Source organism: Macrotis lagotis, chromosome X (assembly GCF_037893015.1).
Source record: "Macrotis lagotis isolate mMagLag1 chromosome X, bilby.v1.9.chrom.fasta, whole genome shotgun sequence".
In the NCBI taxonomy this organism is placed as follows: Eukaryota; Metazoa; Chordata; class Mammalia; order Peramelemorphia; family Peramelidae; genus Macrotis; species Macrotis lagotis.
This window is the reverse complement of record NC_133666.1, coordinates 68,204,371-68,224,817: the sequence shown is the minus strand read 5'-3', so window position 1 is coordinate 68,224,817 and position 20,447 is coordinate 68,204,371. Positions and strand designations below refer to the sequence as shown.

At 41.1% G+C, this 20,447-nt stretch overlaps 1 protein-coding gene across 2 annotated transcripts in view; it reads left to right on the top strand.

The window, feature by feature from the left end:
• The window catches only part of DOCK11 (dedicator of cytokinesis 11), a 195,625-nt gene that overhangs the window by 68,750 nt on the left and 106,428 nt on the right, over nt 1–20,447 (top strand). For both annotated transcript variants that reach the window (XM_074201251.1, XM_074201250.1), the window contains exons 7-14: nt 6,575–6,709; nt 7,566–7,743; nt 8,119–8,198; nt 9,629–9,712; nt 12,543–12,683; nt 13,243–13,458; nt 18,197–18,319; nt 19,527–19,609. In XM_074201251.1, the coding sequence (XP_074057352.1) occupies nt 6,575–6,709; nt 7,566–7,743; nt 8,119–8,198; nt 9,629–9,712; nt 12,543–12,683; nt 13,243–13,458; nt 18,197–18,319; nt 19,527–19,609 (1,040 nt within the window). The remainder of the gene's footprint in view (nt 1–6,574; nt 6,710–7,565; nt 7,744–8,118; nt 8,199–9,628; nt 9,713–12,542; nt 12,684–13,242; nt 13,459–18,196; nt 18,320–19,526; nt 19,610–20,447) is intronic.

Here is a 20,447-nt window from a genome sequence, read left to right as displayed (position 1 = left end):
ACCTTTCTGAGTTCAAATCTGTCTTCTGACACTGTGTGACCCTGGGCAAATCACTTCACCCTATTTTCCTCAGTTTCCTTCTCTGTTAAATAAGCTGGAGAAGGAAATGACAAACCACTCCAGTATCTTTTTGAAGAAAACATGGGATCATGGAGAGTAGGACACAGCTGAAAAGCAACTAAATAACAACAGATTAGAAGTTTCTTAGATATCTCGAATTCAGCACATCCAATACAGAGTTCTTTTTCCCTACTGCTGTTGAAGATATCACTGTATCCTCATTCTCTTCTCCTTCACTCTTTGCTTACACTCATCCCACATCTCCAATCTGTTGCCAAATCTCATCTTATACTTTTACAACATCTCTCGCCATTCTCCTTATCTTCACTCATACAGTTACTAGTCTGATGCAGGCCCTCATTACCTCACCCCTGGGTCATTGGAAGAACCTTCTGGTTGGTCTCCTAGTTTTCCTAATCCATCTTCCACTTTACTGTCAAGATGACTTGTCTAAAGTGCAGATTTGGCCATATTGCGCTTCCTATTAGTAATCTCCAGTGGCTTTCTGCTCCCTCCAGCATCAACTGCTAAATTCTCTTAGTAGCCTGGCCCCTTCCTATTAGAGGAGTTTTTCTTTCTGTTTCTTTTCTGACTCTGCTTCTGTTATTTGACAAGGACACTCTATCTCCCTTGTCTTCACTGGCCCCCTGCAAGATTTAGCTCAAATCCTGCAGGAGGTCTTTCCTGCTCCCCCCCCCCATTCCTCCTGTATAGTTTGTCCCAGCCCCCAACTAGTGCTTTCCTTCTTATATCCATTTATTACTTGTGTATATGACATATTTATTATGTATTAGGCATTATATTTGTCTTGAATATACATAGTTGTTTCCTGTTTGAATGTGAGTTCCTTGAGGGCTGGGACAACCTTGGTTTTGCCTTTTTTTGCATCCTCAGTGTCTAGCACATTGCCTCTACAGAAAAGGTATTCAATCAAGGCTTGTTAACTGGTTGATTAGGAAGCCATGATTCTCTATTATTCCACAGTCAGCTCTGGTTGAAATCTCCCAGTCTAGCCCCTAAACAGAGTGGATAGAACAGAAGTCCAAGAAATCTTTCTGCCCACCATGCACTAAAGGGATCAGTTGATCCAAATGCCTAGGACTTGTTCCCGCCCTTTACCTCTCACCCCTCTTCCTTACACCTCTTGGTGCAGTCTCCTCCCAAAGAGAGGGAGAAAAATAGAATATATCACTATATCAGAAACATCCCCTTTCTTTTCCATAGTTGGAAAGGACCTTCACTGTGGTCAGCACACAGCTAAAAAGTACAATTTTAAAACCATAGAGAGCAATAATTCTTACGATGAGGAATAGAGGGAGACTAGTGTGACTACACATGAAACTTACTGACCAACTGGGATTGGAGAAAATTGGAGAGAAGAGCAAATGATAGAAGGTGGAGACAAGAGAAGATGGTCCTCTGGAGTTGCTGAGGCTGGTGGGCACAGCTGAAGTTGATCAATAATGCAAAGGTTGACTCAGCTTCTAGGAGTGGAAGGGATGATGATGGTAATGATGATGACAATGACTGTGACGAGAGACTGTTCAACTTATGTGGGCCTTCTGTTTTTTTCCACCAAGGAAAAGGATCTGTGTGTTTGGAAGGAGCACAGCCAAAACATCTCAACTCACATACAGAAATAGCACCTAATTGCTCTTGAGAGAGCTAATGTTTATAGAATGCCTACAGTGTACCAGGCACGGGGGGGGGGGGGTCCTGTTATGATTCACATTTTACAGTTGAAGAAACTGAGGCAAGCCACTGCGTTGTCCAGGGTCACTTACCTAGAAAGTGAATGAGACTGGATTTGAACTGATTTCAGAGCTGAAGCTCTGTGCTACCTAGATGCCTTAGATTAGGGCAAGGTGAAAGAACTGGGAGATATGATACTCACATCACTCGGTGACTTTGGATGCTCAGGTGTCGATTTACTCTTCTGGAATTCTCCCTTCAGGGAAGAAGCAAGTTCTTTGCAGCCATCTAGATTCTAGCCTGACCTTTGTAGCTTCTTGTGTTTAACCTTTCTGGGGATGCCTCCTCTCTCTGCTCTAGAGACATGATCTGATTCAGAGATGTTTTAAGTTCAATTGGTTTGTCCTGTATGGGAAATTTGTGCACACATACACACGGAGTCACAATCACAATCACACACTCATGTGATCCTTACAATAACCCTGGGAATGCCAGTACTTTTACTATCTCCATATTTCTGACCCTGACAGGTTATATGACTTGCATAAGATCATACAGCTAGTTAAGTAAGATTTGAACTCTGAACTTCCCAACTCCAAGTCCACTGCTCTACCCATTACACCATATTGCCTTAGTATTTCTCAATATCCTATTGGATAGGAAGAATAAGATTTGAAGTTTTCTCAGGCATTCAATGAACTCCCCTCTTTTGACTCCCTTGAAAGTTGATCCCTCCAGATGCCCTCAGCATTGTGTCTACTCTAGTTGTCCCTCTATGTGTACTTGGTCTGTGTAGACTGGCTTCCCTTCCCACAAAGTTAGTTACACACTACGATATGAATCTTACCTTGAAGATAGTAAGGGTTGCCCATTTTCTGTCTTTCTTTAGTGTTATAGTCACCTGAGGAGGAAAGGAAATAAATTTGTATTAAGTACCTTTAATGTCTAGGTCCTTTACAAATAAAGATCTCATTTGATCCTCACAACAAGGTTGGGAGCCAGGTGTTCTTATTGGGCCCATTTTACAGATGAGAAAGCTGAGGCAAAGTCATTGAGTGACTTGCCCAAGGTTACACAACTAGGAAATGGATGTGGCTGAATTTGAACGCACATCTTCCTCACCTCAAGGTCCCATGTTCTTATACTATATAGAAAAAATTATTTGGCTGAAATCTCTCAACCCTTCCCTCAATATGAATAAATCCACTGCTCAAGCCTCAGACAACCTGCCCTTCCCCTGTCCCCTTCCTGGACCTTGAATCCTTCTGCATCTTTCTATCTGCTTGGCTCTCTGTGGCTGGCCTCCACAATCCATACTTATATGGCCTCAGCAGTATCGGCTTTTTGCTATTTTGAGTGAGGTTGGTGGAGGATAGTGGGATGATGGCATTCTCATCTTTGTCCACTGCTGAGATAGTACTCTCCCAAGCCACTGAAGCATGAGCAATCAATAGACTTGGGGATTGGGGAGATCAGAATATTTAATTTAATTAAAACATCCTTTACTCAACATAATGCAATAAAATAATATTCAGAAAAGGAAATAGGAACAAAACACAGAGACTTAAATGGAGATTAACTCACTTCTTGAATAACGAGTGAGCTAAAGAACCAATGCTAGATCCAGTGATTACATTGACCCAAATGATTAGAAAAGGCAGGGAAATAATAAACTTGTGGGTTGTAGCTAAAACAATCCTGAGAAGAAAATTTCTGTTTCTGAAAAGTAAATTTGACAAAACATGAGAAAATGGGCTATGAACAGTTCTAAAGACTAGAACATACACAAGTTCACAACTCTCAAACAAGAAGACCCCTTGAGAAGGAGAACAAATTGGATTAGTTGAAAAGGGCAAAGTATTTGAGGAGTCTGATTCTCTTCTTAGAAGCTACTGAAGAATGCAGGAAAGCCAACGATAGGCCTTTATTGGATCTTTCTTTGGACCCAGTGATTGCTGCTCCCTCTGAATTTAGTTCTCCTCCACACCTGCCTTTGTAAACCTAAGTGACCTTTGGCTCCTTCAGGTTGTTGCTGAGTAAAATAAGGGTAGTGTTACATATCCTGAAGACTCATTGGCTTTCTTCTTTATAGTCATCATTGGAGTAATTGAGCTCATTACCAAAATAGAAAGCGAAGTAACCTCTACCTTCAATACCAGCATCATAGACTTCCCAATAAACATTTACTAAGTTACATTCCTTAATCTCTATTTTCTTCTTCAGGGAGGCTAGTTGGTGCAGTGGATAGAGCACTGGTCTTGGATTCAGGACAATGGGAGTTCGAATCTGGCCTCAGACACTTGACACTAGCTATATGACCTTGGGCATGTCACTTCACCCTGACTGCCTCCCATTCAGGGCCATCTCCAGATGTCCTGATTCCCATCTGGTCACTGGACCCAGATGGCTCTGGAGGAGAAAGTAAGATTGGTGACTTAGCGCAGCCTCCCCTCATTGAAATCCAGTTCTCATCTTGCCTCTCATCTTTGCCTCCTTGATGTCGTGGTCTTTGAAAATGAAGTACAAAACATTACATTATTTCCTTCTTCATGAGAGTGCAGAATTCACTTTTCTTTGAGACCAAGCTTCCAAGCTTCCCACTAGACATAAAATTGACATAGAATAGGGCCTCACTGCAGAAGTGATTTCCTCTCATTTCAGTCCTCTTAGAATGAAGTGTTTTGCTTATACCAAAAGTGGTTGCCGCTGCTACTACTCCTAAATGTGCTTTTTGTTGTGAAGCAGAATATTGGTTCAATCCTGATCCTTGGAATCTTTGATTTCCTCCCTTCCCATTCTCTGTGATTAACAGAGATTAACTTGGTGATTACCAGTGTAGCTTTTCTGAAGATTTTCTGGATTTCAAGCTTAGTTTTGATCACAAAGTTAATTCATTGACATTACTCATTAGGAGCATTGGCTTAAAGAATCAATCCTAGCTTTGACCCCTAATTACTCCCCTGTTTTTAAGAGCTTCTAAATTTTCAGGAGCTATAAGACTGAGAGCCAATACTGCTATAAGATCTGTGCCCCAAAGAGATTAGAGATGGAAGAAGAATACCCCTTTCCTGTCTGTATATAAATATTTTTAGCAGGTTTTTAAATTTTTTATAGTGGCAAAGAATTGGAAACTGATGGTGTCTCCTTAACACTTGGTTAATGACTGAAAATTCCTGGTCTATGGATAAATGTTAAGAAATTAGGAAGGGACTGGTTTCACAAAAGCTTGGAAAAGACTAGGTTAAGTTAGCAGTATCAGGAGAATGATTTATACAGTAACAATTATTGTATATAATAAGTATATAGGTAGCAAAATATAGTGTATATAATTTGCAATTATAGTGTGAAAACTTGGAAAAACTTAGTAATTCTGACCAACACATTGACTAGCAACAGTTCTGGAGGACTTGCGATTAAATATGATATACACCTCCAGATAAACAAGTGATGGACTCAAGGTACAGATCAAGGCATATTTGGACATTATTTTGCTTGACTTTATATATTCATGATGGGTACTTTATTTTTCTTGCTTTTTCAATGGGAATAATTCACACTTGAAAATAAAATAAATTGAATAAGAAAAAGAAAAATGCTATTTCACATTTTGGCTCAGAATGAGGATAACAGAGCTTAACACACTGGAACAATTGACAAAATCTAGTAAATTAACATTTTATAAGGGTCAATAATGTCCTATTCTTGACTTAAAAACAACTACAGAAGTACTGGATGGGCTGGTGTCTATAGAGAGCAGTTTATATAAAACCTAAAGGGCAGCACACTCCAGTTGAGTCACCAGTGTGATAAAGCAAGAGGCCAGAGCATCATTTCATCTAGATTAGATTTTGTGGAGGTGGGAGGCAAATGGAAGGTGAAGGATGACTCCAGAATTACCTGGCTGTTGGTGACTGGCTAACTGGTGGTACCTTTGACATATATTCTTAATTCTTATAAAGATGAGAAGAATTCAAAGGAATCTAAAGGGTGCTTCTACCTGGATACTTGCATTGATGTTGTTCAGGTGGGTACCTTTGACCAGTGCTCTATCCACTCTACCAACTAGCCTCCCTGAAGAAGAAAATAGAGATTAAGGAATGTAACTTGGTAAATGTTTATTGAGAAGTCTATGATGCTGGTATTGAAAGTAGAGGTTACTTCACTTTCTATTTGGGTAATGAGCTCAATTACTACAATGAAGACTATAAAGAAGAAAGCCAATGAGTCTTCAGGATATGTAGTACTACCCTTATTTTACTCAGCACCAACTTGAAGGAGCCATAGGTCACTTAGGTTTACAAAGGTAGGGATGTTAGTTAAGTGCTAAGATTTGGGTGGAAAGGTAATGAGTTCTCTTTGGGATATGTTGAGTATACAAAGCTTTTTGCCAACTTCAAAGTTTAAGAAATAGGCGTTATCAGACAAAATGATGAAAGTAAAGAATGGCTAAAGGGTACTCATTTCCCCACTGATAGCCAAAGTGCTGTTTGCCAGTTGCAATTTCTTTTACCCTGGCAAAACAGTAGGATATTTGGACAGGAAAAAAGAAAAACCCACCTGGGAATGAGGGCTCCAGGATTCTGAAGAGTTCATTTCTTTTCTGGTATTTGCTTAACTGTGGGCCAATCACTTGACCTTACTGTCTCTATCTTTAAAAAGGAGATAATTATAATTCTGTTGACCTCACAGGTATGTCTGTAGATTGTTGAGATAATTGGTGTCTGAAAAGCCCTTTGAGATCCTCAGATCAAAGGAGTGGGTGAGATACTGTGGAAGTGTGTGGTTAAGATATCATTGATGCTCTTCTCTTTTTTTTTAACAGGTATTCAAGAGAAGGTATTTTTACTTAGCTCACCTTCCTGATGGTTCATATATTCTTAATTCTTATAAAGATGAGAAGAATTCAAAGGAATCTAAAGGGTGCATCTACCTGGATGCTTGCATTGATGTTGTTCAGGTGGGGCACAAGATCATGGAAAATCTTGACTGTTTTAGAGCCAAAAGAACTCGATTCCATTTTAACTCCATTATAGCTGTGGGACTTCAGCAAAGCCTTTACCAACTTAGTGACCTTTTCTGTAACCCGGGCTTCTGATGAGATGATCTTTAAGGTCCTGATATAGTCGAAGTTGACATAGAAGAGGGGTTGACCCCCTTCTAGTGTCTAATTTTTAAGTTTGTAAAGATGAATTTGAACAAAAATGTTTGGATAAGACAAACATTTTCTATATAATTCATAATACACATCATAGGCCTAGATCCAAGGGAGGGACCTTTGAAGTGATCTGGTCTAAGCCCTTCATCTTATAAATGCAGAAACTGAGGTCCACACAATCTCAATGACTACCCCAAGGTCATAGAGCAATTCTTAGGCAATTCTATGAAGCTGTCTGTTGATGTAGTGCTCTCACCACTGCCACACATTGTTTCCAGATTTGAATTGAGTAACATTTAGGTTTATTATTCACTGTTGTCTTAAAAAAGTCTATAAGTGCACAAGCAAAACTTCAGTAGCAGGGAAAGGGTAAGACTTTGTTTAGGGCGGAGCAATGGCTCCTCGCATTCTAAAATAGGAGACTGCTCAAGAAATGCAGTGTTTTTCCTCTGCCCCAAGAATATATATTGAGTATCTTCTTCATGCTCATCCCCTTGCTGGATGATGGGTGCTAGGCTCTGAGAGAGGTGACAAGTAAATGTAAAAACCTGGTATCTGTACTCTAGGAATGTCCAATTTAGTGTGGAGATGTGGTCATTGAGCAAAGCCCCAGAAGTAAATCTGCTAACTGGATGTGTGTCTTGTCTTTGTTTGTCAGTGTCCCAAAATGCGGCGGCATGCCTTTGAGCTCAAGATGTTAGACAAGTACAGTCATTATCTGGCAGCAGAATCTGAGCAGGACATGGAAGATTGGCTGACAACCCTAAAAAAGATCATTCAGATCAATGCAGACGGCTCGGGGCAAGAGAAGAAAGAGGTGGTGGAGTCTGTACAAGGTCAGAGATTTTAAGGGAGCCATTATTAAGGTCATGCCTTTGTCTCTTAGTATGTGGGTAAACATCTGTGTCTTGACCCTTTCCTTAGTTAAAGGTGATTATGGAGGTGGAAGGATTAAAACAGAAATATAAGGCCATGCTCCATGTATTCTGATGGGGGAAATATAAGCAGCCTTGAAATTGGACACTTTGGATGAGAAATTCATGGCAGGTTTTCAAGAGTCCATTAAAGCTTTCCATTGCTCTCATAATTAAAAAGCTTAGCAATAAATCTGGGCATGGGGGAAGGAGAGCTGGTTGGGTGCTTTTACACTGAGGTGATTCTTAAGACATGATCTATATGGCTTGGAACATCTGCTTTTAATGAACTTACAGAAGATGAAACGAGCAGCCAAGGAAAATCAGAGAACATCATGGAAAGCTTGGAGAGGAGTATGCACCCTGAGCTGATGAAGGTAGAGCTTATTTTTTAATAATGGTTAAATGAAACAGAGAGATGAAGAAGAAACTTTCATTGTCAGTGCTACCTCACATTGGGCAATACTGTTCCCTATTACAGATAGCTGGTTTACTTGGGGATCTCTGTCTTCCAATCATTTCACTGATGTTGTTTACAAAGAGCCCCTAATAAACACCTAAGTCCTTTGGGTAGTAACCCTTTTAACATGGAGGTGTTCTACTGCACTTTTCAAATTATGCTTTTGTAGTATTCTAGAAATATATATATTACACCCCCCCCACACACACACACGTATGTCATTTGAGTCATGTCACCAAATGTCAAATTTGGGAAGCGGACTGTACTCTGTCAACATTTGAATATATGTGTGTGTGTGTGTGTGTGTGTGTGTGTGTGTGTGTGTATCTGTAGGACAGTAATATACAAACACATGTAACAACTGGGTAGTGAAGTGTATAGAGTGTCAGGCCTGAAGTCAAGAAAATTCATTTTCCTGAGTTCAAATGTGGCCCCAGATACTAGTTTTGTGTGACCCTGGGAAAGCCACTTAAAACTGTGCTCCTCAGTTGAACTGGGGAAAGAAATGACATCACTGCAGGATCTTTGCGAAGAAAACCCCACATAGGGTCACGTAATTGAAAATGGCTGGATACAGTGAAACTTTATTCTAAAATTCCCTCTTCCAATCTCCTCCCTATATTCCAGAAACCCACTTAGACAGATTATCAGCAGGAAGGGAGCTCTGCAAAACTGAGCAGAAATCCCCTCTATGGCATCCCTGACAATGGGAATCTAACCTCTTGCATAAAGACCCACTGGATTAGAGAATCCATTACCTTCCAAATATAGGTACTGAGATAAAGAACTAGCCAGCCAAGTCACCCTCTTCTACTGACTTGCTGTGTGACTTTAGGCAAGTACCTTCCCTTCCTCTTGGCCTGATTTTGCCCTTCTTTAAAAATTGAAGTGTTTGACTTGAGCCATCAGGTCTTTATTCCATGGTCCTTGATGTAACATAAGACCTGATTAATAGCTCTTTATTTATAATCTCTATCTTTGGTGATTTTCCAATGTCCTCTGTCAATTTTGACCTTTCCAAACTGAAGCATCTTAGTTCTTTGAGTCTGCCTTGCTTCTCCTTGGGTCCATGTTAATCATCCTTTCCTGACTTTCTCCAAACTAATTCTCTTAGGTTTTAAGGTAGGGGAACCAGGGCTGCATGTCAGGTGCAAGGGAATAGGGAAGGGGAGTGAAGAAGTCCATGGTGGGACTTCTGATCTTAAGGCTGTTCCAGGCCCTGATAAGAATGATGACTGATTGACGTGACTATTCTTTGGTTGAGTCGGTGTCCCTATAGGAAAGCATTTAAAGAAAAGTAAAAAAAATATTCAACTCATTTAAAAAACAATCTCTTTTCATTTTTAGTACGGAAGAGAAACTGAACAGCTGAACAAGCTCAGTAGAGGAGATGGAAGGCAGAACCTCTTTTCCTTTGATGCTGACGTACAGGTAATGGTTCCATGTGAGGACTCCTCAAGTGAAGCCTTATTTGAATGCATTCAGTTCACCAAACATTTGCGAGCATCCAGAGCAGTGAGCCAGACTCTATGGGAGCTCTAAGTAGATCACAGACCCTGCCTTCATGGACGGTCCAATAGGACAACTATAAAATACACTCAGATACTGAGTGCATTCTGCCCTAATGTTTAATGTGCTTAACAAAGTGTTGTAGATGAGACCCAAAGGGGAAGGTTTTTGTTGAAAAAGAGGACCAAGGCAGCCTGTCTGGAGGAGGTGGTTCTTGAGACGGAGTTTAAAAGTTGGCTAAGATTTCATCAGTCAAAAGAAGGACAGGGAAAGGGACATGCTGAGAAAAGGCAAAAAGATGGAAAAAGGTGGGAAGAAAGCAGACTAGTTTGGCCAGACTATAGTATACAGTAAGGAGAGTAATTACATTACATCGGCCTGGGAAGAAAGGGTGGTGTCACATTCCAGAAGGCCTTAAATGCCAGGCAAAAGAATTTGGCCTTAAGCAATAGGAAGCCTCCAATGATTTATGAGTAGAAGAGTTACGTGTTCATGCCCATTCTGTTGTTCTAGTAGAGGGATGGACAGTGGATTGGAGATGAAAGGGAAAGTGAAGGTTTTTGCCAAGAGTCAAGGCAGACAGGCATGAAGGCCTGCACTAGAGGGATGGCAGAAGAAAGACTAGTGAAATGTTGAGCTGCTGATTTTGTATCGCTTAGGTTTTGTGTCTTGCTCATCTGGGTGGTAACAAACTCTTCTTCTAGTGTGAACAGTCCTGAGTTCAGTATATTTTTCATGCTCACTCTCTCTTTCCCCCAACACCTTGAAGATAGGGTGGAAAAACAGTTGTTTTTGTTTTGTTTTTAATTAGAAAGTAGTATAAAAATCTCCCTTTTGCAAAGCTGCATCCTGAGAAATGAGAAGCCTTTGGGGAGTGCTAGTTGATTTGCTTGCCCTTTTCTTTCCTCTCCAGCTGATAGGAGAGAACATCTAGTTTCCCAGCTGTCAGTCTTAAGTCATCCATTCCTAAATCCTATGTGCCAAACATAGAGGAGCCTTGTCTTTTCTCCTAGATAATTGAGCTTTAATTGGCCCTGCCAGGCTTGTTCTTGCTATACAAAGGAATCAACTGAATGTGGTTGAAACCAAAGCCAGCCAGGCTTTCTTTTTTTTTTAAATTTGTGGTGTAGCATATTTGCAGTCATGGAACTGAGCTGGTTTTATGTGGGAGATGCTTGTCCATGGGCTACTGTGAAGAAAGATGCCTAGTTCTGACATCAAGAGATGTCGATCCTAGAATACAGAAGTTGAGGAAATCCATCTGGATTGTCCTTTCCATGAAGGCTTCCTCCTAAGAGCTTTCGTCCTTCTTTGAGTTTCTAGTTTGACATGTTAACATGATTGTCTCAGATGCTCTCCTTGATAATTGAAAAAGATGCCTCAAAGTTGGAATTTATAGGAAAGGGTGTGATGATCCTTCATATTAGATTGCTGTCTTCCAAATGGGCAGCCATTTGGGTGGTTTCATGCCTCATCCTTTTCATTGCAAGAGATCATAAGAAGCAAGAGATCATGAGAAGCAAGAGATCATGAAAAGCAAGAGATCACTGGGCACAGACCTTTTTAGTCAAAACTTGTCTTGTGCTGCTATGAAGAATTGTTTATGAATAGTGATGTTTCTTTTTATATTTGTTGTCAGTAGACAAATCCAATATCTAAGACCCCTTTCAGGAAGATTGGGTCTTTTTGGCGGGATTTTTGCAAGGCAGTGGGGTTAAGTGACTTGCCCAAGGTCGCACAGCTAGGTAATTATTAAGTGTCTGAGGGCAGATTTGAACTCAGGTTCTCCTGACTCCAGGGCCGGTGCTCTATCCACTGCGCCACCTAGCTGCCCCAGATTGGGTCTTTTATAATAGGTTAGGTCAAATCTATTGAAATTCGGCGAGATATTATAGGTAAAGAAACTTTCTGGAATTCAAAGTACTTCAGTCATTTGAGAAAAGAGGTTTTTTTTCTCACTTTCCTGATGGCCATATTGGTTGTTTTACCTCATATTCAGGAGACCACGTGTGACTGAGTGGTAAGGGGCTAAAAGCATTGGACCTTGGATTCAGAAAGACCTCCATTTAAAATTCTGCCTTTGACACTAATTCATTTTTTGACTTCTGAGCAAGTCATTTAAATTCTTTGTGACTCAGTTTCTTAATTTGTAATATGAAGATAATAATAATAGCATCTGCCTCTCAGGGCTGTTGTAGGTATAAAACGATGTAGCACATAAGAAGAATAGCACTGAGCGAGCTGCTATTATTTTTATTATTATTGTCTTTTTCTAAAGAAAAACAGTTAAACATTCTTTTCACTTTCCAATGAGTACTCCCTCCTCTTGCAACTAAGAAGTGTGTAGATAAACAGGACAAACCAATTCACTGGCCATGTGCAACAATACACCGAATCATTATCACTCTTCTGTGAAGACAAGAGAAGCTTGTTTTGATGCCAGTCTGCTGGTAGATCATTTTCAGTTCAAAGTTACTACGAAGAAAACTCTGACTCTTCCCTTTATTTGTGACCAAAATAAAAATAATGAGTACCTGAGTTGCTTTGAACCAAGGGAGCTAGGCCTTGGAAATTGAGGGCTGGGAAGGAAGGGCTTCTCAGAGTATTATTGGCATGTTCTCTTCTGGGTCTCTTTGTTGCAACCAGTAGCTTATCTGTCTAGCTTTAGCAGGGGACTAAGGTTGGATCCTGAGGCTTATAGTCACATATCCTTTAATTTGTTGGTAATGCTGCCTGTGTATTTTTTTTCTAGAGGTTGGACTTTTCAGGCATTGAGCCAGACGTAAGACCATTTGAAGAAAAATGTAGCCGCCGCTTCATAGTGAGCTGCCATGATATATCCTTCAACGTCCTGGGCCATGTTGGAGACAGTGCCCAGGGACCACCCACAAACGTATGTATGACTTGTGTCTTGGAAACCACAGTCTTGCCATTGGTATGGATGGTTTCAGTCAGGAATTGCTGCTCTTTTGGGCAGCATGTGCAAGTGAATTTTTGTCCTAGCCCTGGTGTATGACCAACTGACAAATATCCTTCTGTTTGTGTTCAGTTCAAAGGTATTTTAGATGCTTGTTTCTTTATGAATGATAACATTTTGGAGTAGAGATCATTTTGCATCACCTTCGACCGACTTAAACAAGAAACAGTTTGATTTTCATATTCTTGTTTGGGCTTCAGTGCCACATCAAATTATCCCCCAAGTAGTTTAACAGTAGGATTTTCTAAACTTGCTTTTAAATGCAGCTTCAAATTGGACAAGGTCCTTCAGTTATTTTAGAAAATCTTTTACTGGTTTGCAAATGAGTCATTGTTCATTTGGAGCTGTGAGGGGTATTAAAGTAAATGCAAAGGGCTTCTCAGCTGCAGAAGTGATTATAAGATTTTAGTGGGATTCAGAATTTTAAAAATTAATTATCAGTTGTAGAAATACAAATGTTTGTTTCAATTCCCAGGTCGAGCCTTTTTTTCTCAACCTTGCCTTGTTTGATGTGAAAAATAATTGCAAGATTTCAGCTGACTTCCACGTGGATCTTAACCCTCCATCGGTTCGGGAAATGTTACTGGGCCCATCAGCTCTCGCAGATGATGGCACTCCAAAGGGATCTGCATCATCTAAGGAGAATTTTATTCATGGAATTGAGGAATCTCAGTTATGTTATATAAAACAGGTGTGTGTGTGTGTATGTGTATGTGTGTGGTTTTTAACCTTTCTGAAGACTTAATTAACTAAAAGAAGAAATACAACCCCAGTTTCAAGGATTTACAAGACTCAAGTCTAGTTCTTTAAGGTCTAGATACCCATGGAGGTGATGCTAAAAATGTCAGCAGTCCATTTTGAGTGGCATGTGGCCACCATGGGGGCATCAGTATTTACCCAGCTGATATATAAAAGTATGAGCCCCCTAGACGATAAGGGGAGGAAGTTGTCAGAATGTAACCTAGTCTCAGACAGCCAAGCAAAGAATGGACTTAGTGTGAAACCCAATGGAAAGTAGTTGTCTAAATCACAGTTGCATGATCCTATGTTGTGGTCAATGTGAGGCAAATTGAGCCAAATTCCTAGGAGAAGAACAGTTCTTTAATCCTAAAGGGTCCTTTTCTAGTCTCTTGTTGAAACCTGGGCCAAGAACATAATATCCAGAAAGTGGATTGAAGACTGTGAGGGTTTGAAGGGGAACAAGGTTTCTAGTCTCCCTTCTATCCCCAGTAGATGCATAAAGCCCCAAACAAGCAATAAGCCAAAAGCAGGAGCCACTATAAAATGAAGATAGATAGATAGATAGATAAATAGATAGATAGATAGATAGATAGATAGAGGGAGAGAGAGAAGAGAAGAGAAGAGAAGAGAAGAGACAAGCAGTTACTTTGATAGAGGCTGTGTGCATGGTGAGTGAGTCTTCACTGTTATGGCTTCAGTGCCATCTGGGGCCTTGCTCTGATTCACTACTCCATCCCCTGTCTTCTTAATCTCCCTTGATCACTTCCTAAGACCACTCATTTGCCAGGCAGGTCCTTCTAGGGTGAATACTATCTATATGACTGCATATATTTGCAAGGATCTGCCCTACACATGAAGGTCGGTAGCCCACTAACTAGCTTCACAATGTTCAATAAGGTATTTGAAGTCATCAGCTATATGCTGAGTATTTATTGTGAGATGAGAGAAAGATCTGTGTGATGTGGTCTATTTCCAAAGTGGCCCTATAGCCTACCTAGAGAGATAAGCATGGACAAGGTAAGAGAATAATATTTCAGGAGATCTTAGCTCTTCTTAGTACAGAAGAGTTCTCTGGTCATGTGTGTAGCTCACAACCTAGGCATACTTCTTCATCCCATGGGCTTCTTGGCCATGTTTTCTCAAAGATTCTCCCCCAGACTATCCCTTCAGTGCATTGGAGAGCTTTTGTTATTTCATTGGTAGCAGAATAACTTTTTTTGACATGATTCTTGTTAGATGGCCAATTTGCCTTCTTTTCTATTAATATATGACCCAGGCTATTTGTGACATATTGTTCTTCTGCATCTGCCCTTAAGCCCACCCTTTGGGTCACCTGCAGATTAGATTTTTGAGATATTGTGGTCCAAGGTTCACAGCCACTTTGTATCATTGGGAAAATACTGAGAATAATACAGGCCAATATCATCATGTGCTAAAATGTGTAATGATAGCCTGAAAGGTATTATAGGAATTTAAGAAAGCTAAAGATGAGTCTATAGTTCAAAGAAGGCTTTTGTGCAGGAATAGGACATGAACTAAGTCTTGAAGAATAGGAAGGCTCTGTTCACAACAGAAGAGGGCAACAAAGGTCTCTTTTGAGACCCTGTCATTTATTTGCCTGGCTGAGACTACCTGGGAGAGATGATGTACTTCATTCAAATGGGTGGCTGTTTTCTAAGAGGGAGGTTTTTTTTCTCCCTTTGGTCCATTGTAGGCTAGGCCCATTGCCTTGTTATCACAGTTGAGAAGAAGCCCACGTGAAGTAACATTCAGCAAATGAGTTTGCCATTGGGACTGCTTCATGTGGTACTCCTTTGGAATAGCCATCATAGTAAGAGATAAAATTATCTTCTGAAAGAGCCTGGTTTGGGCCCAACTGCCATCAAAGGCCATCCACAGGCCATCAAAGCATGTTCATGGAACTTGGGCATGTATACCTAAATAAACCAAACTTTCCAGAGGCTAGCTCTTTGAATCTTCTGTCTTGCTTCTATTTTGGAGGCAGCCAAGTTTTATTAGCATTGCAGATATAGTTTCTCAAAAGTGTCTTGCTTTCTTTTTTACACAGAGCATTAAAATTACTTTTTTTCTCAGCTGCCATTAGTAGATGTGACTCCCATTTCCAAGAGGATGGAGGAAAATGTACCTCCAGCTCCATTTGAGAAATGTATTCTTGTCCAACTCATTCCCATCCTGCTAACTCAACAAAGTGATACTGGGCATTGCAGACTTGAGCCAATCATTAAGTAGTCAGTGAGTGCAAAATACAACCCAGTTTTGCAGAGGTGTTTTGAGGCCCTTGGTTGAAGACCAAAAGGAAATTTGTTTTCAAGGGAACATTGGGAACTTGGAGAGCTACAAATGGAAGGAACATGGGCTCATATAATAGACTATTCTGGAGCCATGGGAGCAATGCTTGGGTTATTTGGGAGTTTAGGAAAACAGCTCTCACTATGGCAAGGCAATCCTTTCACACATCCCTAATTAAATTGCAATCTCATTGACCACAGTGGTTCTTCCAAATCTGTTCATTCCTCTTCAAACTTTCTTCCTCCTACCCCCTTTTTTACTGAGAAGCTTGTCTTATCTTTTATTTAAAAAAAAAGGCCATTTGCCAAGAGTTCCCTTTTCTCCCTCATCTCACATCACCTATATGCCTTTTGCCACTATCTCTTCCTTCATCCTGTCTCATAATGAGGTGGTTCTTCTTCTTGCCATGGTCAAATCCTCTATGTGAGAATGATCTCATTCCAATGCTATCTTAGTTAATAGATTGTCCCCTCTATAATCCCTCTACCCCCAATTCTCACACTTCAATCTTTTTCTTTGTACTGGCTACTTCCCTATTGCCTACAAATGTTCCCATAGCTCTCTCACCCTTAAAAATGCCTTACCTGATCCATCCATCCATGTTCACGATGGTCCTAAACCTCTTCTCCCAGTTGTGGTTAGACTCCTTGGAAAAGGTTATGTATATTAATATTTCCTTTCTTCTCATTCATGTTAACTCTCTATTATCTGGTTTCTGATTCTCTGCAAAGTTACTAATGATCTCTTTGTTGTCAAATCCAGTGAATTTTTCTCAGTCCTCTTCTTTCTTATTGTTTCTGTAGCCTTTGAAAACATTGATCATTCTCTCCAACTTGATACCTTTTTCTCTTTGGTTTTGGGGATGCCTCTCTCCTGTATCTCTTTCTACTGATCTTGCTGCTCCTTCCCAAACTTCTTTTCTGGATCTTTGTAATTGGGGGAGGGGAGGAAATCCCCCTGGCCTCTAACCTGAACTCTCTTCTCTTCTCTCTCCATACTATTTCTCTTGGTGAGCTTATCATCTCCCATAGATATAATTATCAACCCTGTCCTGATGATTCTCAAACTACAAATTCAGTGGTCGCCTCCCTGCAGATACCCAGTCTTCCCTCTGGTTTTTCCACTTGAGCTTCTAGAAGTCAATGGCTTGTAGGAATCTCCAGTTCCCCATGGAAGAAAAGTAGGGAGCATTTATTGCCCACCTCCCTTGTTCCAGGTACCATGTTAAGAGCATTACAAATATTATTGTATTTGATCTTTCCAACAACCCTAGGAGCTAAGTTATTATGCCTAGTTTTTAGTTGAAGAAACTGAGGCAAAGAGAGGTTAAGTGATTTGCTTAGGATAATACAGCTAGTGATTGTCTGAGGTTGGATTTGAATTCAGGTCTTCCTGACTCTAGGTCCAGAACTCTATCTTTGTCCAAAACTAAACTCCTTATCTTCCCCACCTACCCCACCCCCACTCCACCCCTGCTGCCAGATCCTCCCCTCTTTCTAAATGTCCTTTAATGGGTGAGATAACCAGGCTGGCAACTTAAGTGTCATCTTTTAATCCCTACTCTTTCTTGCCAAAGCCTGTCCATTTTACCTCCATGACTTCTGTCATTCATGTGCCCCTCCTCTGATGCTGCCCTCAGCCTGCTGTAGGCCCTTATAACCTGACCCCTGGACTTTGGCATAGACTGCTGGTTGGGGTTCCTACCTCAAGTCTCTCTCTGTTCCAGTCTGGCTTGCACTGAGCTGTCAGAGTGATCTTCCTAAGTAAGTCCTCTCCTTAGTATGCTCCAGTGACTTCCTTTCACCTTCAGGATCAAATGAAAAATCCTTCATCTGGCCCTCAGTGCCCTATGGAAACTCCCTTCCTCCCACCTTGACAGTTTTCTTGCCCATTCCCATGTATTCTTTGGTGTTCTGGCTTTTTCCTGTCCTGACTGACCTCTGGACCTAGAATGCTCTCCCTCCTCATCCCAACCTTCCATTAAATCCCTTGTCTGTAGGAAACCCTTTCCAAGCTGCTTGAATTGGAGAGTCTTCCCTCTGTTGCTTAGTTCCTCTTTCTCCCTTCTCCATCTTGTTTGTACACAGGATTTTTTACATGTTGTCTCTTCCATTAGGTCGTGAGCCCTTTGAGGGCAGGGACTATCTTTGACCTTTCTTTATATCCCTAATTCTACTTAATAAATGTTTATTGAGGGGCGGGTAGGTGGTGCAGTGGGTAAAGCACTGGCCCTGGAGTCAGGAGTACCTGGGTTCAAATCCAGTTAATAATTACCTAGCTGTGTGGCCTTGGGCAAGCCACTTAACCCCATTTGCCTTTCAAAAACCTAAAAAAAATGTTTATTGAGTTACTGCAGTGATTTTATTTTTCTCTTTCAGGGAATTTTCTCAGTCACAAATCCCCATGTGGAAATTTATCTTGTTGCCCGAGTAGAGAAGGTGTTACAGGGAAGCATTACACACTGTGTCGAACCCTACATCAAGACCTCTGATCCAGTTAAGGTCAGTCCGGGGAGGTGGAAATGGGAGAATTTCAGATGGGGTAGGAAGATTTTACATCTTACTTAGTTATATTTACAATCAGTCCCAAGGAAAAAACTCTTTTTCTTTGACTGATCTCTCTATTCTGACAGCACTGATAAAACATCTATAGCCGCTGGAAGGAGTCACTTGTTCCATTTCATTTCTGTCTTGATTGGAAGCTACCATTACTTTCCATGTGTATATTGGAAAAGAGAGAGAGCTTAGACGTTACAGATTCATTAGCTGTTGCTTTGCCACAAATAGCCAGTTCAAGTTACCTTGGAGAGCTAGAGAATAGCAAGCTCCAGAAGGGACCTTAGAGAACACTGTCCCAAGAGAGTCTTGCCCAAGTAAGTTGCCTGGAGGCACTTAGCTAACTGGAAATGAGCAGAATTGGAACTCAGATCTTTTGACTGCTTTCTAATGCTCTTTCCTTTGCTTTCCTGTTGGCAGGAGGCATTTATTGCAGATTCTCAGTAACCTAAAGGCCTGAATTGATGTCACAACCTGTGTAGTCCAGCCCTCTCATTTCATAGATGAAGAAACTGAGGGTAAAAGACCATGCCTTGTCCAATGTCATCCAATTATTGAGTAGCACAGCAGGGTTCAAACCTAGGTCTTCTGAATCCAAATTCAGTGTTCCTTCCACATGTTAATTAATTCACTTCTTCAAAGAGTTTAATTAATTGGCAGTTGCTGTAGAGATGTATAACTCATTTGTGAAGGAAAGGTCTGGAAAATATGAAAGAAAGCTCCCATCACATTGAAATGGGCCAGATTGCCACCTTGGTCCTAGGGCCAGGAGACCCCTCTCCTCGCTTTGTTACCTTGTAGGCATGGCAACTCCTGTGATACTTATTTCAGCAGCACCCATTATTTTAGTAATTGCTCATGGGCATCTTTCCTTGAGGTCATGTGTATCCTGTGCAGGTCACTCCTGTTTGTTTAATTAGAATGTTTCAAAAAGAAACAAGTTCAAGCCAGCTGAGAATATGGCTGGGAAGAGCTTTCAGAATTAGATCCTGGTGGATCCCTTTGCCTTTGATGTGTTTCTGAAGGAAATGGAAGCAGTGGGATCCATTTGATGGCTTCATTGGGCATGATGTAGAGAGCAACTTGTTCTGAGCTCCATACTGGCCCAACTGAATGGGAATGGCCATCACTCTTCTTCCGTCTCTTCCCTTAGACTGCCCAGAAGGTGCATAAGGTGGCCAGGCAAGTGTGCAGCAGGCTTGGACGGTACCGGATGCCCTTCGCTTGGGCTGCCAGGTCTGTACATGTGGAAGTCACATCCTTTTAGTCTTTATGCTGAGGTTCTGTACAATCCACAAGGCATGCATTAAGCACCTATTATGGCCTAAAAATAAAAGGGGAAATAGATCTGCTGGGAGTAGGGCTGGGGAATAGGATGCTTTGCTTCAGTTGAACTGAGTTCATGCTGAGATAGATGTTCAGCAGAACCTTTTTCTTATTCCTAATAAACAGGAAATTTGGAGTGTAAGTCTTTTTTTCTTATAATTTCTTATGATTAACTGTCTACCAAGGGTGTTCTAATTCTTTATTTGGGAAAATTTCTCATTTTGACTCAAGGTTGGAGTAGAAGGGAAGGGAATAAGCAGTCACCATGGTGCCTACTATGTGGCAAGCACTATGTTACAAATTTCCTTTGATCCTCACAACCATGGGAGGTAGATGCTGTCATTATTCCTACTTTATAGTTGGGGAAACTGAGGCAGTTGGAGGTTAAGTCACACCTAGGAAGTAACTGAGGTGAGATTTGAACTCTGTTCTTTTTGACCTGTGGTGCTCCTGGCTCCCTTGCACTCTCCCTCCCTCTTTCCCTCCATCCCTCCCTCCCTCCCTCCCTCTCTCTCTTCCCCAACCTCGCATGTGTGTGTGTGTGCTCCCTCTTTCTCTCTTTCTATTTCTTTTTCCTTCCTTTCCCTCCCTCCCTTCCTTTCTCTTTGATATTTTGCCCTTCATTGTTAAAGAAGACCATGACATCAGGGAGGTGATGCCATGACAAGCACATGAATTGGATTGGAGTGACAGGATGTTATGCTAAGGCCCCCACCTCACTTGCTCCTCCAGAGCCATCTGGATCCAG